We start from the raw sequence: 21,491 nt of genomic DNA, 5'->3' as shown, positions 1-21,491 counted from the left end.
AAAATGTATTTTGCAACACGCAACGTGAGCGGTGTAGTCAGCCTGTAAGCCATGACAACACAAAGTTCAAAGTTCCCAAGTCTTCCAAACCCTCCTTTCGCAACCTTCCATCCTGTCCCCTTACTGGAAGAAGTGTCTGGAAATTCCAGATTCCAGTAACATTCACCAAGTTGTAAGTTGTCTCTACAACTCTGACCTTGACACTCCCTTGAGTGTGGAAATAGGGGTCATGGGTGGAACACTGAGTTCCTGTCACACTGATAAAACATAAAATAGTTTCATGTTGTGATTGATGAAGTTTATAGCTTTGCAAGTACCCACGGCTACAAAGAATAGGTCCATTTGTCTCCTTCATGTGAAGTATACTTTAAGCGGACATCATGTGTGGGCTCTGAAACCAACAAGAAACAACAGCCTCTCTATAAACCAGACAAAAATGATTATTTAAATACAAAAAGTTTATTCACATTATAAAATGGCCTATACATACTGTCAGCCGTACAACAATCTATAGCACAACATCTATACACTACACATCTACCACAGTACAAATAGCAATATTCATGCTGTACACTTTCGGCCAAGACATCAAAATAAATCAATGCAAACGATTTAGACATTCAATCTTTAGATAATCTATAGTTACATTATTCAAAGAAAGTTTCATACAAAACATTTACCACCATTTATATACTGTATTTACATGAAATGAGAAATGTTTTTGATATGGAGCATTGCAAAGCCCTTGTGATGGAAAAAGTAAGTTGGAGACAGATTTCCTTTTCATGGAAGACTGCAAAAGAAGCATCGCACAGTGAAGAAATATAATGACATTCTGAGGAAGATGTCTGAAGGCAAAGATTAGGCAAAGCTGTCTACCAACATAATGCATCTCTCATGGCATCAGTTTGGCACATCCGTTTGTGCTCGTCTATAGACCTAAGGGTCCTCCTTTTCTACAAAGAGAGACAGCTTGAATAATATAATAGCAAAATATGCATGTTTGTAACATTATATTTGAATAGCTTTTTCTACATATAATCATATTACAAAATAAAGACAGACTGATCAGAAAGTTCCTTCCCCAAATGGCAGTAATAACATGTAAGGTGTTGTGTAGGGTTGGTGTGCTGCCCTTGCTGCTGCCTGCAGGACCCGACTGACTCAGCCAGACACCAGGCAGCAGAACCCAGAGAAGCGCCTCTTCCTCTGCCTGACTAGCGGGTATTGAGTGAGATTCAGCAGACTGCTGTCATCTAGACAACACAGACAGAGGAACCTGAGTACAGTGCAGTGCCTTCCATCTTGTGTATCTTTCATGATTTAACACACTCTTACAGTACAAATGCTACTTACCTTGGTTTTTTAGTGGTAAAGGCATGGTCTCCCTGAGTTTGCTGAGTAGGTTTCTCATCTCTCGCATGTCCCTGAGGAGACAGGGTGAATCATGGGTAAATCCATTTACCACCTCTACATGGTCACAGAGGAAGCCTATACACAAACTGAAACATGAACGTCTACTATAACTTGTAATGTCCAATCTGTTGATAATCCTATTCATGTATGGCTTAAACAGTACTATGTGGCCTGAGCTTTCTGTTGACCATGAGAGACCATGAGTGTGTAAGCATATTGTATTACACTATACCTCTCTATGTTTTCAATATCGGTGCACACCAGCCAGGACTCATGTTGGTAGTCCACAGGTGAGGAGGAGCGCTCCTCCAGGATGGGTACATCAGAACTCTCATCCATCTTGAAGTCCAGCCTGGGCTCCGGGTATGAATCCTTTCCTGGGATATGATCAACATATAATACTGGGTAACCTGTGATGCCATGTATTTCATATTGTATGGCATATTTCACTGCCATACAACACTCCTTCCGTGGCCTCCAACTGCTCTTAAACGCTAGTAAAAACCAAATGCATGCTTTTCAACCGTTCGCTGCCCGCACCCGCCCGCCCGACTAGCATCACCACCCTGGACGGTTCCGACCTAGAATATGTGGACAACTATAAATACCTAGGTGTCTGGCTAGACTGTAAACTCTCCTTCCAGACTCATATTAAACATCTCCAATCAAAAATCCAATCTAGAATTGGCTTTCTATTTCGCAACAAAGCCTCCTTCACTCACGCCGCCAAACTTAACCTAGTAAAACTGACTATCCTACCGATCCTCGACTTCGGCGATGTCATCTAAAAAATAGCTTCCAATACTCTACTCAGCAAACTGGATGCAGTCTATCACAGTGCCATCAGTTTTGTTACCAAATCACCTTATACCACCCACCACGACCTGTATGCTTTAGTCGGCTGGCCCTCGCTACATATTCGTTGCCAGACCCACTGGCTCCAGGTCATCTATAAGTCTATGCTAGGTAAAGCTCCGCCTTATCTAAGTTCACTGGTCATGATAACACATGTTCCAGCAGGTATATCTCACTGATCATCCCCAAAGCCAACACCTCATTTGGCTGCCTTTCCTTCCAGTTCTCTGCTGCCAGTGACTGGAACGAATTGCAAAAATCGCTTTTTGGAGACTTTTATTTCCCTCACCAACTTTAAACAACAACTCTATCTGAGTAGCTAAACGATCGCTGCAGCTGTACATAGTCCATCTGTAAATAGCCCACCCAATCTATCTACCTCATCCCCATACTATTTTTATTTTATTTACTTTTCTGCTCTTTTGCACACCAGTATCTCTACCTGCACATCATCATCTGCTCATTTATCACTCCAGTGTTAATCTGCTAAATTGTAACTATTCGCTCCTATGGCCTATTTATTGCCTACCTCCTCATGCCTTTTGCACACACTGTATATAGACTTTATTTTTTCTACTGTGTCATTGATTTGTTTATTGTGTTATTGGCTTGTTTATTGTTTACTCCATGTGTAACTCTGTGTTGTTGTCTGTGTCACACTGCTTTGCTTTATCTTGGCCAGGTCGAAGTTGCAAATGAGAACTTGTTCTCAACTAGCCTACCTGGTTAAATAAAGGCGAAATAAAAAAATAAATACAAAATATTGTAGCTACTATCCTGCCCTCTGCTGGTTGAGATTGGTATTTCACCTTTCCTGTGGAGCTGCAGTACCCCCAATAGACACATGGACTTGAGCATCTCCGTGATGAACATCTCCAGGCAGCACTGCAGCTGGATGAAGAGCCGGCAGATCTCTGGGTGGATCTCCCCATCCTCTGGCCTACAACACATACACATACAGTAGGAGAATGGACTGTTTCAAATCTTATCACTGGCTCCTATTCTAGCCCTTCGTGAAACCCCCTGGCTCTAAAGCAGGGGTGGGCAACTTTGGTGAGGACCACAAAAAAATCAGAACTCATCATGGGGGGTGATAGTGGCTTAGGGGTCTGCATATCCACATCCATGCAGTCGATAAGGCCCTAAGTAACATTTTGTTGATCCATGGGCCCACTTAAGGGGGACCGCAGGCGCTAATTGCCCATCCTTGCTCTAAAGAGACTGGAGGTGTGAGGGGTCTTTAATGGCTAAAGAAGAGCAGATCATTTATGAGTAGATTACACTTAGCAACAAGGACAGCTCCAGCAGCAATTGAAGACATCAACATATCATATCCAGTGACTGTATCACAGATTCCAAGTAGCCCACTGTACAGGCTTGGGGTACATTTAATTTGAATTCCAGTCAATTCAGGAAGTAGTCTACACTGAAATTCCAATATCAATTCTCTTTAATTGGTTTTAGTAAAACGTGGAATTGGAATTTGGTTTACTTTCTGAATTTAAATTGAATTGAACCCAAACCTGCTACTGTATTTAAATATCCTGTCGAATAGCAGGGCTTGGATTGACACACTAGCACCGTGGACAGCTCCAGTGACGACTGAAGATGTCAACAGATCACATTCATTAAATTGTAGCCTATCCGTATATCGTAGACGCAGATTCCTTACCCAGACCCAGATATCACGGTGAGGTTCTGATGGGCAGCTTGGGCCATAGCGCATCCTTTGGTCCTGGTACGGTGCAGCACGGCCCGTAAAGAGGGACAATCGGCAGAAATCTCCCCAATAGAGATGACCTGTTCTCGGTACAGCGCCACAAGAGTGTTGAATTCTTGGACAGTCTGAGAAGCAACATGTACACATAACCCCTTTCAGCAAGTCAATGCATAGCTCCATAGGTTTTCAAGGGCCCAATATAGGCCTAAACTTTAATAACACTATTGCACTATAAAGACACACACATATATACATAGATATATACACACAACTACTAATTGTGGCACATTGGTGTAATATTGTAGTAGCTATCCTTGTGGCATGCCCTTCTGAGTGCAACATACATTAGTCTATCGCACCTTAAAGCGTTAAGAAAACATTCAAGGACATTCTTAAATGAATTTCTCTATGGCTCCTGGACTCCCATCTAGGACTTAGTTGGCAGATAAATGTAGCTTGGTAAGAAAATGTCTCTGGATAATTACATTTAGAATATCTAGCGTTGCGCATTTTAATTTGTTGTGGGTAAAATATATATAGGATAGTGTCTGCTCTTATACTAGTACGACAGAAATGACTCCATTGCTTTTACCAATAATGCACGATAGATCATATCTCACCATCCTACAGTCGCCTACGGCCCGCTGGGCTTTCCGCGCGCTCTCGGTGCTCTCCCGGCGCTCGGGGTCCCTCTGCGGTGGTTTGCCGAGCTGGAAAATGTTCGCTGCGGATCTGGGGCGGTTAATGCGCCCGTTCGGTGCAGAACACATGCATACACAGTCACTGATAAAATCCCACGGCCAGCCTATCTATAATATTCGTATGTTCAGCTTGCAGGACGACAGCAAGTAGTGGACGGCTCGCAGCTTCTTCTCTGCATCTCTCTCCTCAGCGGCGAAACGAGTCACCTTCACCCCAGCAGAAGGCCAACTGCGGCTGAACGGTCTTCTGTCGTGCTTTCACCTGAGAAGCGAATTCATGGGGAGCCTGAGCCAACCATTTGTCACTGCTCCGGCATCCCGTTAACTGTTGAGGCGTCGACGACTCCAAAGCAAGCGGGTCTGTCGCAGGAAAGTATTGAGAATAAACGCAAATATCTACAAATATGATTCGTATCTGGTATGAGCAACAGCACATTCAAAGACCAGCAGGAATATGAATGCTCAAAGTAAATCTCATCAATTTACGCACATCACAGCCTCCCCGACCGATGTGAGATACAGAATACAGACATACAGGCTACTGTTGGCTGCAAGCAAACCAATGTATTATTGTCACCACAATTGCCAACCAATGAAAACTGTACATTTGACACATAACTTACCAGAGATTTGGCAATTTGTTCTGTAAAATGTATAAAAGATGTCTATCATTGGTAATACACTGAATGACACACTGGTAAGACAAAATATTACAATGAGTCCCTGCAACACACAAAATTGCAACAGTACTAAAATACACTATATATACAAAAGTATGTGGACACCCTTTCAAATCAGTGGATTCGGCTATATCGCACACACCTGTTGCTGACAGGTGTATAAATTTGATGTATAAAATCTCCATAGACAAACATCGGCAGCAGAATGGCCTTACAGAAGAGCTCAGTGTCTTTCAATGTAGTACCTCATAGCAATGCCACCTTTCCAACAAGTAATTTTGTCAAATTTCTTCAAAGCTAGAGCTGCCCCGGTCAAGTGCTGTTAATGTGAAGTGGAAACAGCCGTGAAGTGGTAGGCCACAGAAGCTCACAGAACGGGACCGCCGAGTGCTGAAACGTGTAGTGCGTAAAAATAATCTGTTCTGTTCACTCACAACCCAGTTCCAAACTGCCTCTGGAAGCAACTCCAGCAGAAGAACTGTTCAAGAAATGTGTTTCAATGGCTGAGCAGCTGCACACAAGCCTAAGATCACCATGTGCAATGCTAATCGTTGGCTGGAGTGGTGTAAAGCTCTCCATCATTGGACTCTGGAGCAGTGGAAACTCGTTCTCCGGAGTAATGAATCACACTTTACTGGCAGTCCCTCTGACAAATCTGGGTTTGGCAGATGCCAGGAGAACGCCCCAATGAATAGTGCCAACTGTAAAGTTTGGTGAAGCAATAATGGTCTGGGGCTGTTTTTCATGGTTTGGGCTAGGCAACTTAGTTCCAGTGAAGGGAAATCTTAACACTGCAGCATACAATGATATTCTAGACAATTCTGTGCATCCAACTTAAGTCCCTTTCCTGTTTCAGCACGATAATGCCCCAGTGCACAAGCCGAGGCTCATACAGAAATGGTTTGTCAAGATAGGTGTGGAAGAACTTGACTGGCCTGCACAGAGCGCTGACCTCAACCCCTTAGAACACCATTGGGATGAATTGGAACGCCAACTGCGAGCTATGCCCAACATTTGTGCCCGACCTCTGTAACGCCCTTGACCCAACAGCAATGTTCCAACGTCTAGAGGAAAGCCTTCCCAGAAGAGTGAAAGCTGTTATAGCAGTAAGGGGCAACTCCATATTAATGCCCATGATTTTGCAATGAGATGTTTGACGAGCAGGTATCCACATACTTTTGGTCATGTAGTGCATATTGAATAAAAAGTTTATAGTTATATGAGATGTACATTATCAAAAGTTTGGACACACCTACTCATTAAAGGGTTTTCCTTTATTTGTACTATTTCCTACATTGTAGAATACTAGTGAAGACATCAAAACTATGAAAGAACACATATGGAATCATGTAGTAACCAAAAAAGTGTTAAACAAATCAAAATATATATAAAAGTAGCCACCCTTTGCCTTGATGACAGCTTTGCACACTCTTGGCATTCTCTCAACCAGCTTCACCTGGAATGCTTTTCCAACAGTCTTCCCACATATGCTGAGCACTTGTTGGCTGCTTTTCCGTCACTCTGCAGTCCAACTCATCTCCATTGGGTTGAGTTTGGGTGATTGTGGAGGCCAGATCAGATCTGATGCAGCACTCCATCACTCTCCTTATTGGTCAAATAGCCCTTACACAGCTTGGAGGTGTGTTGGGTCATTGTCCTGTTGAAAAATGTTAGTTCCACTAAGCGCAAACCAGATGGGACAGTGTATCGCTGCAGAATGCTGTGGTAGCCATGCTGGTTAAGTGTGCGTTGAATTCTAAATCAAATCAGACAGTGTCACCGGCAAAGCACACCCACACCACCTCGTCCATGCTTCACGGTGGGAACTACACATGCGGAGGTAATCCGTTCACCTACTATGCATCTCAAAAAGACACCGTGGTTGGAACCAAAAATCTCACATTTGGACTCATCAGACCAAAGGACAGATTTCCACTGGTCTAATGTCCATTGGTTGTGTTTCTTGGCCCAAGCAAGTCTCTTCTTATTATTATTAGTGTCCTTAAGTAGTGGTTTCTTTGCAGCAATTCGACGATGAAGGCCTGATTCACTCATTCTCCTCTGACCAGTTGATGTTGTGATGTGTCTGTTACTTGAACTGTGTGAAACATTTTTTTTGGGCTGCAATTTCTGAGGTGCAGTTAACTCTAATGAACTTATCCTCTGCAGCAGAGGTAACTCTGGGTCTCCCTTTCCTGTGCCGGTCCTCATGAGAGCCAGTTTCATCATAGTGCTTGATGGTTTTTGTAACTGCAGTTGACATTTCCGTATTGACTGACCTTCATGTCTGAAAGTAATGATGGACTGTCATTTCTCTTTGCTTATTTGAGCTGTTCTTGCCATAATATGGACTTGGACTTGCTATCTTCTGTTTACCACCCTTACCTTGTCACAACACAACTGATTGCGTCAAACACATTGAGAAGGATAGAAATTCCACAAATTAACTTTTAACAATGCACACCTGTTAATTGAAACACATTCCAGGTGACTACCTCATGATGCTGGTTGAGAGAATGCCAAGAGGGCACAAAGCTGTCATCCAGGCAAAGGGTGGCTACTTTGAAGAATCTCAAATATAAAATAGATTTTGATTTGCTTAACACTTTTTTGCTTTCTACATGATTCCACATGTTATTTCCTAGTTGACGCCTTCACTATTATTCTACAATGTAGAATATAGTCAAAATAAAGAAAAACCCTGGAATGAGTAAGTGTGTCCAAACTTTTGACTGGTACTGTATGTGATTATGCTACCTTCATGTTGATGACCTGAGGGAAGTCCTTGACAGAGCGGGCCCACTGGTCATACATCTATCAAAATAGGGCTATTATTAGAGATCTCTGTGCATTTCCTAACCTGTTTTTTTTTAAACAACAATAATTATTGGTCTTTCGTTTTCACTTCTATTACACTTCTATCCCTCATAAAACAATTTTGGATTTACAGTGAAAAGATTGTATGTAAAACTCTCACAAAATATGAAATAAGCCCATCTACACAACTTCATTTGAGTACTGGTATTTCTATATATATGACCTCCCCAACTGCAACAAAAAAAACACCTCACAGTTCCAGTTCCCCTCAGGACTGCTCATGATTCAAGTTAACATATGGAGGTGACAGGTGAATTTCCTGGCAGTAAGCACCATTAGGCACAATACTACATCACCCAGAAACCTCAGCTGTACCATTTTTAGAGGTCAGCCATCACTGGCTAAATACACAAACAGCACTCAAGACAAGAAGAAGTATGCCAGAAAGCAAAGAACCAGCAGGGCCAGTATCCAGTTGACAGAGTGGATGTAGATGATGACCAGGTCAATATCGAAGAACCAGCCGCGCATGTCGGCCAGGTCCAGGGCATCCAGGGCGAAGCCTGCTGGGGCAAAGTGCCACCACCTCCCTGGAGCCACCTGCCCCTGGTACCCTGGGATACAAACAGGAAAACTGGGGTCAGAGAGGGAGGCAGACACAGTCCCTGGTGTACACATTTACAATAATGGTTTTTTGTTTAGGACTGCTCAAGCTTGGCATGCTAGTTAACTAAAAGAGACATTCACTTTGTGAGAAACTCATTAGTTACATGAGAATAACATGTTTGTTGCATAAGAGCTTACAAGACTGCACAAAAAATAAGACAAACTGAGTTACAGATGATCAGATATCTACTGCAAGCAACACATCCACAATATACCTTACCCCAAAAGATGCGGAAACGTTTTGGGCAGTTGGGAAGAGGCAATTTAGCATAGTTGGCTTTTTGAAAGTTGTGTTTCCGTGAGTGGTAGACCTTCGGGAAAAAAGTCTTAGCTGTTTGGTTGAGCTCTGAAACCAAAAGGCAATTAAACAATTTAGTTAAAACTCTCAAAGGGCTTCTTACTATTTACAGCTATGGAGAAAACGGCTATTTGTTATCAATAACAGAACCATTGGGAGGAGTATGCACCATAAATTGATGCCGTAACTCACCTTTCTGGAAGAGTGTGTGTGAGATGAGGGTGCGGCAGAGGGGACAGGGGGTGTTGGCTGGCCGGTTCTTGGCCAGCGTGCGGAGGCAGGGCTCACAGAAGATGTGGCCACAGGGGTGACAGCTATAGGGACTGAAGTAGACATCCAGGCACACAGCACAGGTGTAGTCCTCTCTGTCCACCTCCTCACTGTCTGTTAGCAGCCCTGTCACACTCTATATACAATAAGATAAAATAATAGTGAGGCAATATGGAAAATAATATCTAACAGTAACACTACTAATCTCTTGTGGACAGACGCAAGTAACATAAATGGTATCATAGCGTCTGTCAACAGACTGTGGGATGCAACGATTAGCGAGGAACTTTGTTTCTGGCACTTTGATTTGTCATCACTGATCCTTTGGACAAATCACGATTTCGCAGGTGCTTCCATCTTCTGAATTTCAGAAAAGGAGGGGACATTTGTCCCATTTGTTGCTTTTTACATCTCTTTGTTCATGATGCTCACATATGATATGAGAGGACTCCAATCAGCCCGTCGAGTGTCATTGTGAGAGAATACTGGCCGGCAATAGAGTCTATGGTTTGGGGAGAATGGACGGCTTGTTGACTGACATGCACTAGTCACCCCAATTCAGATACCCATAAAACAGAGACCGACTGTAACCATGACGAGAGTGGTTCGTGGAAGGGCTTGAGTTTACAAGCTATCAACCAAAAACAATTAAACTCATCTTGGCACAAGATTAGCCAACTTTATCAAACCACATAAATCAACCTATAATATGGGTTCATCCACAAGAGAATGCCATGGTGTTGTTCTTTTCTACGGTCAGTTAGACTAGAACAAGCGCAGTACCTGTAGTCCACACTCCACAGTACTGTAAGTGTCTCTCAATCGTATACACTGTAGGTCCACACTGGCCACTGTCAACCAACAATCTCTCTGCTACTGCTGACAACACAGGGAAATGTAGTCACCCACCTGGCAGGCAACACCCAACTCACTAATCTTCTGTGTTTGTGTTTGCTTAGCTGATGGGCGACGACATTATCAAAGGCAAGATATAACTTCCCCCCTTCCAGACACAGTCAAAGTAAGGTGAAGGAATTTGAAATGTGTGTCATACATGTACAGTGGGGCAAAAAAGTATTTAGTAAGCCACCAATTGTGCAAGTTCTCCCACTTAAAAAGATGAGAGGCGCCTGTAATTTTCATCATAGGTACACTTCCAACTATGACAGACAAAATGAGGAAAAAAAATCCAGAAAATCACATTGTAGGATTTTTAATGAATTTATTTGCAAATTATGGTGGAAAATAAGTATTTGGTCAATAACAAAAGTTTCTCAATACTTTGTTATATACCCTTTGTTGGCAATGACAGAGGTCAAACGTTTTCTGTAAGTCTTCACAAGGTTTTCACACACTGTTGCTGGTATTTTGGTCCATTCCTCCATGCAGATCTCCTCTAGAGCAGTGATGTTTTGGGGCTGTTGCTGGGCAACACAGACTTTCAACTCCCTCCAAAGATTTTCTATGGTGTTGAGATCTGGAGACTGGCTAGGCCACTCCAGGACCTTGAAATGCTTCTTACGAAGCCACTCCTTCATTGCCCGGGCGGTGTGTTTTGGATCATTGTCATGCTGAAAGACCCAGCCACGTTTCATCTTCAATGCCCTTGCTGATGGAAGGAGGTTTTCACTCAAAATCTCACGATACATGGCCCCATTCATTCTTTCCTTTACATGGATCAGTCGTCCTGGTCCCTTTGCAGAAAAACAGCCCCAAAGCATGATGTTTCTACCCCCATGCTTCACAGTAGGTATGGTGTTCTTTGGATGCAACTCAGCATTCTTTGTCCTCCAAACACGACGAGTTGAGTTTACCAAAAAGTTATATTTTGGTTTCATCTGACCATATGACATTCTCCCAATCTTCTTCTGGATCATCCAAATGCTCTCTATCAAACTTCAGACGGGCCTGGACATGTACTGGCTTAAGCAGGGGGACACGTCTGGCACTGCAGTATTTGAGTCCCTGGCGGCGTAGTGTTTTACTGATGGTAGGCTTTGTTACTTTGGTCCCAGCTCTCTGCAGGTCATTCACTAGGTCCCCCCGTGTGGTTCTGGGATTTTTGCTCACCGTTCTTGTAATCATTTTGACCCCACGGGGTGAGATCTTGCGTGGAGCCCCAGATCGAGGGAGATTATCAGTGGTCTTGTATGTCTTCCATTTCCTAATAATTGCTCCCACAGTTGATTTCTTCAAACCAAGCTGCTTACCTATTGCAGATTCAGTCTTCCCAGCCTGGTGCAGGTCTACAATTTTGTTTCTGGTGTCCTTTGACAGCTCTTTGGTCTTGGCCATAGTGGAGTTTGGAGTGTGACTGTTTGAGGTTGTGGACAGGTGTCTTTTATACTGATAACAAGTTCAAACAGGTGCCATTAATACAGGTAACGAGTGGAGGACAGAGGAGACTCTTAACCTGTTAGAGCTCTAGGGGCACTATTTCATTTTTGGATAAAAAACGTTCCCGTTTTAAGCGCGATATTTTGTCACGAAAAGATGCTCGACTATGCATATTCACTCTGTAAGTGCCCCAGAACTCATTCTACAGGCGAAACCAAGATGATGCATCACCCAGGAATTAGCAGAATTTCTGAAGCTCTGTTTTCCATTCTCTCCTTATATGGCTGTGATTGCGCAACGAATGAGCCTACACTTTCTGTCGTTCGCCCAAGGTCTTAGCAGCATTGTGACGTATTTGTAGGCATATCATTGGAAGATTGACCATAAGAGACTACATTTTCCAAGTGTCCGCCTGGTGTCCTGCGTCGAATTCGGTGCGCAATTGCCAGCTGCTTCTACTTTACCATTTGATTCAGGGGAGAAAGCATGTGTCCAAGAACGATGTATCAATGAAGAGATATGTGAAAAACACCTTGATGATTGATTCTAAACAACGTTTGCCATGTTTTCAGTCGATATTATGGAGTTAATTTGGAAAAAAGTTTGCGTTTTGAGGACTGAATTTACGGATTTTTTTTGGTAGCCAAATGTGATGTATAAAACGGAGCTATTTCTAATACACAAGGAATCTTTTTGGAAAAACTGAGCATCTGCTATCTAACTGAGAGTATCCTCATTGAAAACATCAGAAGTTCTTCAAAGGTAAATGATTTTATTTGAAGGCTTTTATGTTTTTGTTAATGTTGCGTGCTGGATGCTAACGCTAATGCTAACGCTAAATGCTAACGCGAAATGCTAACTCTAGCTAGCTACTTTTACACAAATGATTGTTTTCCTATGGTTGAGAAGCATATTTTGAAAATCTGAGATGACAGTGTTGTTTACAAAAGGCTAAGCTTGAGAGATGGCATATTTATTTCATTTCATTTGCGATTTTCATAAATAGTTAACGTTGTGTTATGCTAATGAGCTTGCTGATAGATTTACACAATCCTGGATACAGGGGTTTTTTCATAGCTAAACGTGACGCAGAAAACGGAGCGATTTGTCCTAAACAAATAATCTTTCAGGAAAAACTGAACATTTGCTATCTGAGAGTCTCCTCATTGAAAACATCTGAAGTTCTTCAAAGGTAAATTATTTTTTTGAATGCTTTTCTGTTTTTTTGTGTAAATGTTGCCAGCTGAATGCTAATGCTAAATGCTACGTTAGCCATCAATACTGTTACACAAATGCTTGTTTTGCAATGGTTGAGAAGCATATTTTGAAAATCTGAGATGACAGTGTTGTTAACAAAAGGCTAAGCTTGAGAGCTAGCATATTTATTTCATTTGCGATTTTCATGAATAGTTAACGTTGCGTTATGGTAATGAGCTTGAGTCTGTATTCACGATCCCGGATCCGGGATGGGGAGATCAGAAAGGTTAAAGAAGAAGTTCCAGGTCTGTGAGAGCCAGAAATCTTGCTTGTTTGTTATTGACCAAATACGCATTTTCCACCATAATTTGCAAATAAATTCATTAAAAATCCTACAATGTGATTTTCTGGAATTTTTCCCTCATTTTGTCTGTCATAGTTGAAGTGTACCTATGATGAAAATTACAGACCTCTCATCTTTTTAAGTAGGAGAACTTGCACAATTGGTGGCTGACTAAATCGTTTTTTTGCCCCACTGTAACTGCTTGTGGTAAACAGTGTCAGACTAACAACCACAGGGACTCCACTGTGGTCGTCTTGTCAGCTCAACAAAATGGTCAAGAATAATCTCACAAAAATGCAATGTAACTAAAATACTGGACAAACTAAACTGTATGAATGTTTGACTTACCATGCATAACTCCATTAGACATTTCTGTTACAGCCAGATGTCTTTCTTACCGGCACTTATCTCAATTCAATGGCTTTATTGGCATGGGAAACATATTTTAACATTGCCAAAGCAAATGTCTCTTTCTCTCTACCTGGAAATAACCGTCCGATCTCAATTGAGGCCATGACCAATTCTCACCTGTTCCTGGGAGTGGAGCCAGCGCTCTTTCTTCCTCTGTTTCCTCCTCTGGCTCTTCAGCCGGTTCTTCTCTTTCTTGCTGAACCTTTGTAGGGCTGGAGAAGCATTGTTGGCTACTAGCTGGGCCTGGAGCTCTGTGGGGGTTCCTCTTCTCTCCTCCTCCACGGCCTCCTCCTGCTCTCCAGGGATGTGGGAGACACCTGGCCCTCTCAGGGAGAGAAGACGAGAACCAGGGGACTCTCTAGTCAGACGTGATAGGCAGGTAGGTGACCTAATAATACTAGTTGCAAATAGATGAGGGGTGTAGGACACAACAGGTGAATAGGGCAGCTGCTCTGTCCCAGTCCTCACCTCTCCCTCAGTCACTTCAACAGGGCCAGTCTGGGAGCCAGAGCTACAGGAGGGTTCCAACCTGCCCCTCGCACCAAACTTTGTATGAGAAACAATGCTGGGGGAGCTCAATGGAACTGATTGGGTGGCTCTGATGTCAGCCAACTGGAAAAAGGCATCTGGGTGTGTTGTGGTTGGTCGGCTCTCAGCGTTAAGGCGGGACACAGAAGTACAGCAGAGCTGTGAGCCAACAAGAAAGTCCTCCCCGACCTCTGACCTGTACTGCTCACTGTGAGAACCCACCGGCTCGCCCTTCAGGCAGCCCGGTCCTCCCCTACCTCTCGTCGTCTGCGGTCTGACCACATGAAGGTAGCGTTTGTGGTCCTGGTCAACCCGACTCTTGCTAAGGTGCACGGTGGACTCCTGACCACATGGGCATTTGGTGTTGTTGAGAAAGTTGAAGCCACCCAGGCGAGCACCACAGTTCTCACAGTTCAGCTTCCCCACTGTCCACTGGGCCTGCAGAAAGAGGACATTAGAACAGAAATAACTGATAGGCTTGTCTTAAATTTTTATCCAAAATTTACAAAAGAACACAGTGCAAATCAAACACTAGCACACACCTGTACAAACACTAAGCCTTACCTGGTGAACTGACGTCAGTATCCACTCTGGCAGTGTATCAACGTTCATGTGCCAGACGCTGCATGTACCTGCTGCCGTTGTGTCATCATCAGGCACTATCTGTAGGGAGATAAGCTACCATCTTTACCCAGTACAGACCCGGGTCAACTCATAACCATATGTTATAACACCAGCCTGGCTCTCCCTACTGAAGAAACATTGCTCTTTTCCTTTTATGAACTCAACAGGAGTGAAGGACCTATGGTGAAACACCGTCTGATGCACGGTTTTGTTTATTTCACATAAGCAGAATAGTGAAATGTATATGTGCCGGCGTAAATGTGAATGTATAATTGGTTGAATGAGTGTGTCTTAAGTAGTTTAGGTAAAAGCTGCACTGTGCGTTGTGAAAGCTATAGTTGTCTATAGTGATGTTGTAACGGCTCTCCTCCTCGTCTGATGATGAGGAATAGGAATCATAGGACCAACACGCAGCGTGGTAAGTGTTCATCGTCAATTTAATGAAATGAACTGAACACAGAATGACAAAAACAACAAAAGAGAATGAACGAGACCGAAACAGTTCTGTCTGGTACAGAATACAAAGACAGAAAACAACTACCCAAAACCCATAGTGGGAAAACAGGCTGCCTAAGTATGGTTCTCAATCAGAGACAACGATTGACAGCTGCCTCTGATTGAGAACCACACTTAGGCAGCCTGTTTTCCCACTATGATTTGTGGGTAGTTATTTTCTGGTTAGTGTTTGTTGCACCTGTGAGAACTGTTTGTTTATCTTTTGTTGTTTTTGTTGGTGTATTCATTCTGGATGAAAAGTATTATGGATACGTACCATGCTGCACTTTGGTCCTCCTCTCCTTCCACCAACAAAAATCGTTACAGATGTACAGTAGCCTTAGTGTATGAAAGTGTACATATTTTAAATGCGTGTAGTTATGTCCTTGAGTTGTTATTGTCTCTTGATGTTTTGTAGCATTTCATGTTTTGTCTTTTGTGTGGACCCCAGGAAGAGTAGCTGCAGGAAACTAGATTCAGCTACGGGACGATTTTTGTCAGAGAGGATGGTGAACATAATTAAGATAACTTGTACAGTGCATATTGACAACTAAACTCAAAAAGAGATGGAATTTGAAAATAACAATCCTTTCATACCTTGATTTCATTGAGAATCTTGTATTTGTGGGAACACTTGGGAACAGACTTTTAGTTGAATTCCTGGTTGGTTTAGTATTTTTTTTATATATACATTTTTCATTCTAAAAACTTTGGGGGGCAAAATAAAATGTGTTGCCGACTCCTTCTTTACAACCCTGGTTGGGGCAAGGAGAAGGATGGAAGCAACACTGTCACAGTAACACGAATCAGAATGTGAGCTATGGACCGTCTTGTTCCACCAGGTTAGGTCATGACTTCATGAACATGACAGGGCATGACAGGATTGTTTGGACTGCAGTCACTGACCTTTACTACACTCAAGATTACTTTGATGTTTTTGCAGTCTAAGGCAGGGCCCTTCGGGGGCTGTGTGTAAGAAATGTCTCAGAGTAGGGGTGCTGATTTAGGATCAGTTTTGCCTTTTAGATGACAATAAATAAGATTACATGGACTGGGGGGAAATTATCCAAGATCAGCATTCCTACTCTGAGGCTTTGTTTAGACAGGCAGCCCAATTCTCTTGATTACTTCAGATGAGCTCTGAAAAAGATCTGATGTGATTGGTCAAAATACCAATTAGTGGAAAACATCAGAATTGGGTTGCCTGTGCGAACACAGCATGAGATGCTTGATGGACAGCCTCTGAAATATTGCCTTGGGAGTCAGAGCTAGAATGCTTTCCTATGTGCTTTACATACACTATACTAGCTGGAAAAGTAACCCCGTCACTCACCGGATGCAGGCATGTTGTGTCTACAAAGCCTTTACGACACTTCCTGCAGCGGAGCATAGCCACCGCCCCTGGGTTGTCCATAGAAACCAATTTCTGCTGTTCTCATCTGCCACAGAATCAATGAAAAAGAGGGCACAGTAGGCTAAATGCCAACACACAGACAAATAGGCAGGGAGCATGTATTTCCTCTCATGGAGAGGATACCACAACATGTGATATGCATTCAGCACAGGTGATAAGGCTAATGGGAATTTTTCTGAAGCACTGTTAGAAGATGAACCCAAATGAGGTTGAATCACAATATGATCCATGTGGTAATGACTCTTGGGTTTTCAGAAAAACTGCTGAAAAACGGTTTACTGTATGTGTACCTATATTCGTATACAGCCTTCGTTTTAACATAACTGACAACAATTCAACTAAGAGTCCAAAATGAGACAGTAGGCCTATCTACTCAACCTTGGTCATGGATGTAGTTCCTCTAACCTTGCTTGGCCATAGCCCTATTCAGCAGCGTCACGCCAATTTCATGACATAACAGCTAATAAACACTTAGGCTTTATTTAGATAGTATTTTATTTACTACGTAAATAAACAATTCTATAAAAAAGGCAACATTCAAATGTCAAAGATTATTATTAATAGCGTGAAATACAAAACTAGCCATGCCAGCTGAGCTGAATCTAGCAAGCAGAAATCTAATAACGAAACTCCTCTCCTCTCGTGAGGCGGTGTGCTCCTAGTTCAACATTTCTGTTCATTCTTTTTGACAAATGCAAATGTTTATGACGATGGCTTTTGAAACAATTGCCATACTGAAAAGTAACATATCCTACCTGGGATTTCCAAATTCCTATGCGTTCCCTTCGAAACGATTAATTAACAATTTAATAGAAGAAAAATTTGTCCGAAAGTTAGAGGACAATGACGTCACTGCTTTTTGTTACGGAGCGTCAGATGCACCAAACTTCACAAGTAATCCACGCTGCCATGTAGGTCTACGCCAGGTGGCAGCATCAGACCTGGTCACAGCGAGGTACGCTGTCCATGGTGCTGATCTGAGAAATAACTTCAACAGATTCCATATCTTTTTTTAAAAGCAAGAACAGCAATGGCAGATTCGTTTGTAATATTTTCGTAATTGAGAAAGGACAGGCATAGTCCTATGGTTTCCGTTACAGCTGTGGTTTTCTATAATAATTTAGGCTATTGCTCATATCTAAACAATGAATAATAAATGCATCATACAAATAAAAACATTGAAAACGAGTGTGTGTGTGTGTGTGTTTCTATGCCAATTAATTGTTATTAGTGCTCTATCAAATCCTGTTGGTAAAGGGATGATAGCACCTGCATCTCACTGCGCGCACTCTCTCAGAGAGTCCAACTGTTGGTGTGGACAGAACATCTCTCTTTCAATCTCACAGCTAACTGACGTATTTTCCATCACTGGTATAAATGAACCCCCTCGTCAGTCGTCACCAACCGGCACAGAGTGCATACAATGCTGAGCGCGCAGCGCAGAGTCCAGCTGTAGATCACAACGCGCTCTCCAAGGGTGGAGCTCTATTGGGCACGGGAGATGACACAATGTCACTGAGGAGCGCTTCCTTTTTCATCAACATGGAGGAAAGAAACAACTCGACGGCCGCATGGTTTCTATTTGATTTTCAAAACGAAACCTCGACAGCTGATTCCGAGGAGGTGAAACTAAGTTCCCAAATCTTCCCGTCCTTTCTGCTGGCTGCGCTCATTCTCTGTGCGGTATTTGGTAACGCATGTGTGGTTGCAGCTATCGCCCTGGAGAGAAATCTTCAGAATGTAGGGAACTATCTGATCGGGTCTCTGGCCGTGACTGACTTGATGGTATCGGTTCTGGTGTTGCCAATGGCTGCCCTTTACCAAGTCTTAAACAGGTGGGCTCTCGGACAGGTACCGTGTGATATTTTTATCTCTTTAGATGTGTTATGTTGTACATCATCCATTCTGCACCTGTGCGCCATCGCCTTGGACAGGTACTGGGCCATTACCGAACCCATAGAGTATATGAAGAAGAGGACGCCCAGAAGAGCGGCGGTTCTGATCAGTGTCACTTGGTTTGTCGGGTTCTCTATCTCTGTTCCACCCATGTTGATCATGCGTTCCCAGCCGAGTAGTAAGGCGGAGGACATAGCAAACCCCGAGCAATGCATTATTAGTCGAGACCCATGGTACACAATCTACTCAACATTTGGCGCGTTCTACATTCCGTTGATACTCATGTTGGTCTTATATGGGCGGATATTCAAAGCCGCGAGGTTTAGAATCAGGAGAACCGTGCGTAAAACAGATAAAAAGAAAGTGTCTGATTCTTGTTTGGGACTGTCCACCACTCTTTTCCACAAGAGGACCAATGGGGACCCGAGTAAAAGCTGGAAGAGGAGCGTGAAGCCCAAACCGACCCTGTGCGTAAACGGCGCGGTCAAGCACGCGGAGGAAGGCGAGTCGCTGGAGATCATCGAGGTTCACAGCAACTCGAAAAACAACCTGCCACTCCCCAACACCCCCAAATCTGAACCGCTCTTTGAGAGCAGACACGATAAGAACATGGAGGCAAAGAGAAAGATGGCCATGGCCAGAGAGCGCAAAACGGTAAAGACGCTGGGTATCATTATGGGCACTTTTATATTTTGCTGGTTGCCTTTCTTTATCGTTGCCCTGGTAATGCCCTTTTGCCAGTCGTGCCAAATGCCAAAGTGGCTCGAGGACGTCATTAACTGGCTCGGGTATTCCAACTCCCTACTGAATCCCATAATTTACGCATACTTCAACAAGGACTTCCAAAGTGCTTTTAAGAAAATAATAAAATGTCACTACTTCAAAACATAAGCATAAGCATCATCCTCGTATGGTCTAAAACGTTTGACTGCGGACTTCCGACTGAAGTTTGTAGAAGACAAAGCTTACAACCATTCCAGTGCCACCACTCAGTGAAATATACATTTATTGAGAGGTGGGAGAGTTGATAGGAATGTTGTTTCATAAAAATAATTGTATTATTATTACTGTTATACGTGTTGTTATATAATTAATCATTTGTATTATTATACCAGGAGTTTTATGAAACTTTATAAACAAGATTGCTGGATGTTAGAGCGGACCACTCATGCCCATGTCAAACATGCTTTGTTGTGTTCAATAAACAATGTCCTATTTCAGAAACTTCTGTACTACTGTGTTGATATGTGTGCATAATTGGAGATTCATATTACCTCTTGGGCATTTGCCATAGCATTTTAGGAAGAAATAGTCTTTGTGTTGAGGCAAATCTAAATCTAACAGCAAAGGAAAGTATTATGGAAGAATAAGCATAATTCGTTTTTCCATAATAACGTTTTGGATTATACCCAAATCAGCCCCCAGCAAAGAAGACATTATTTTACAACAGACTGGTGGATGAGTTACTCACAGAAATCAACTGTTATATCCCCAAATTACTTACACACACAAAGATGGTCTCGTGTTCAAAATTGTACATGGTCAGATAAGGAAACATTTGAAAGTGTAATGTTGAAAGCCACCACAGACCTGTGCTTTTAGTCTATCCTAGATACAATAATTTCAGGAATTCCAAATTGTATTTTGCAATTGAGGCATGTCACTAAGGGATTTAAAAAAAATGAATTAAAAACAAGTCACAATAAGTCAAAGCTGAAAACCCGACAATACCAACCTTTAAACCAACAGCCATTCCCTACTGTACTGTATGTTTGCAAGTGTGTGTGTGTATGCGTGTGTTTGTGTGTGTGTGTGCGCCACACCAATATGAATGGTGGACATATTTTCATTCATTACACCTGCACGGTCCACGAGAGAGAGAGAGACAGAAAGAAAGATCGAGAAAGAGTGTGTGCAAACACTAAACATAAATGATGAGGGGGAGAGAGAGCAAGAGAAAATATCTAGTATGGTGCAATGTGTAGGTTGTGATCGGATCACTGCTGTAAAACAAGATGCTAGTTTGAGTGATTGTGTCATTCTGCATCTGGGAGTCATTGCATAGTGTGTAGTGGGGCATTAGCATAGCAACACAGATGAAATATTTGCACAGCATAGTAGAGACCAATTCAACTCAGAGCAGGGCTTTCCTCTGTGCAAAACACACACACACACACACACACACACACACACACACACACACACACACACACACACACACACACACACATCCCTCTGTGTGACTTTCAGCAAATCTCCAGAGGCTGAAGGAATCCACTCATACAACAGACTCTGCCCAAGACTGTCCTATCTTTACTTTAAATCTGAAACTGTATTGTTACCACATACAGATCTAACTTTCACCATGGTCGTGACCCCACTCTTTAAGAGCGTCTCAGGGGGAGTTGGGATATGCAAAATACACATGTCAAACCTTACACTTGTACAGGTTACCCACTTGTACATACAGTGAAACAGGACATATAAACTCAGCAAAAAAAGAAACGTCCCTTTTTCAGGACCCTGTATTTCAAAGATAATTAGTAAAAATCCAAATAACTTCACAGATCTTCATTGTAAAGGGTTTAAACACCGTTGTTCAATGAACCATAAACAATTAATGAACATGCACCCGTGGAACGGTCGTTAAGACACTAACAGCTGACAGACGGTAGGCAATTAAGGTCACAGTTATGAAAACTTAGGACACTAAAGAGGCCTTTCTACTGACTCTGAAAAACACCTAAAGAAAGATGCCCAGGGTCCCTGCCCATCTGTGTGAACATGCCTTAGGCATGCTGCAAGGAGGCATGAGGACTGCAG

General features: G+C 42.7%; 3 protein-coding genes across 4 annotated transcripts; 1 reads left to right on the top strand and 2 right to left on the bottom strand.

Moving 5' to 3' along the window:
• Positions 1-443: 443 nt before the first annotated feature.
• Positions 444-5,264, bottom strand: rgs7bpb (regulator of G protein signaling 7 binding protein b). Of its 2 annotated transcripts, none has more exons than XM_036977205.2 (6): positions 4,612-5,264; positions 3,944-4,116; positions 3,081-3,211; positions 1,649-1,793; positions 1,357-1,427; positions 444-1,256 (listed from the first exon to the last, which is right to left on the bottom strand). In XM_036977205.2, exons 1-6 carry the CDS (start codon positions 4,759-4,761, stop codon positions 1,165-1,167), a joined length of 762 nt encoding a protein of 253 aa, XP_036833100.1. In that variant the 5' UTR covers positions 4,762-5,264; the 3' UTR covers positions 444-1,164. The 2 variants fall into 2 exon arrangements, with proteins under 2 accessions (XP_036833100.1, XP_021458011.1); XM_021602336.3 differs by having other exon boundaries at positions 3,944-4,071; positions 4,612-5,232.
• On the bottom strand, positions 5,237-17,659 carry rnf180b (ring finger protein 180b). The gene is made up of 7 exons (XM_021602334.3): positions 17,528-17,659; positions 16,692-16,797; positions 14,804-14,902; positions 13,829-14,677; positions 9,346-9,559; positions 9,076-9,201; positions 5,237-8,803 (listed from the first exon to the last, which is right to left on the bottom strand). The coding sequence occupies exons 2-7, from the start codon at positions 16,770-16,772 to the stop codon at positions 8,610-8,612; spliced, it is 1,563 nt and encodes a 520-aa protein (XP_021458009.2). The 5' UTR covers positions 16,773-16,797; positions 17,528-17,659; the 3' UTR covers positions 5,237-8,609.
• Positions 17,660-18,046: 387 nt separating this feature from the next.
• On the top strand, positions 18,047-19,892 carry LOC110523544 (5-hydroxytryptamine receptor 1A-beta-like). The gene has a single exon (XM_021602333.3). It carries the CDS (start codon positions 18,150-18,152, stop codon positions 19,557-19,559), a length of 1,410 nt encoding a protein of 469 aa, XP_021458008.3. The 5' UTR covers positions 18,047-18,149; the 3' UTR covers positions 19,560-19,892.
• The last annotated feature ends 1,599 nt before the right edge of the window (positions 19,893-21,491 follow it).

The sequence above is a fragment of the Oncorhynchus mykiss genome, chromosome 5 (genome assembly GCF_057628025.1).
Source record: "Oncorhynchus mykiss isolate SJ-2025 chromosome 5, ASM5762802v1, whole genome shotgun sequence".
Classification (NCBI taxonomy): Eukaryota; Metazoa; Chordata; class Actinopteri; order Salmoniformes; family Salmonidae; genus Oncorhynchus; species Oncorhynchus mykiss.
This window is presented reverse-complemented; position numbering and strand designations above follow the sequence as displayed.

Excerpts from the sequence above, each read along its gene's own strand:
- LOC110523544 (XM_021602333.3), top strand. The coding sequence starts at position 18,150 with ATGAACCCCCTCGTCAGTCGTCACCAACCGGCACAGAGTGCATACAAT.
- rnf180b (XM_021602334.3), bottom strand. The coding sequence starts at position 16,772 with ATGGACAACCCAGGGGCGGTGGCTATGCTCCGCTGCAGGAAGTGTCGT. Across the intron at positions 14,903-16,691 it reads ACACAACATGCCTGCATCCG|ATAGTGCCTGATGATGACAC; the intron begins GTGAGTGACGGG and ends ATCTCCCTACAG. Across the intron at positions 9,202-9,345 it reads ACACACACTCTTCCAGAAAG|AGCTCAACCAAACAGCTAAG; the intron begins GTGAGTTACGGC and ends TTTTGGTTTCAG.
- rgs7bpb (XM_036977205.2), bottom strand. The coding sequence starts at position 4,761 with ATGTGTTCTGCACCGAACGGGCGCATTAACCGCCCCAGATCCGCAGCG. Across the intron at positions 4,117-4,611 it reads CCGTAGGCGACTGTAGGATG|ACTGTCCAAGAATTCAACAC; the intron begins GTGAGATATGAT and ends GTTGCTTCTCAG. Across the intron at positions 1,257-1,356 it reads TTTACCACTAAAAAACCAAG|ATGACAGCAGTCTGCTGAAT; the intron begins GTAAGTAGCATT and ends TGTGTTGTCTAG.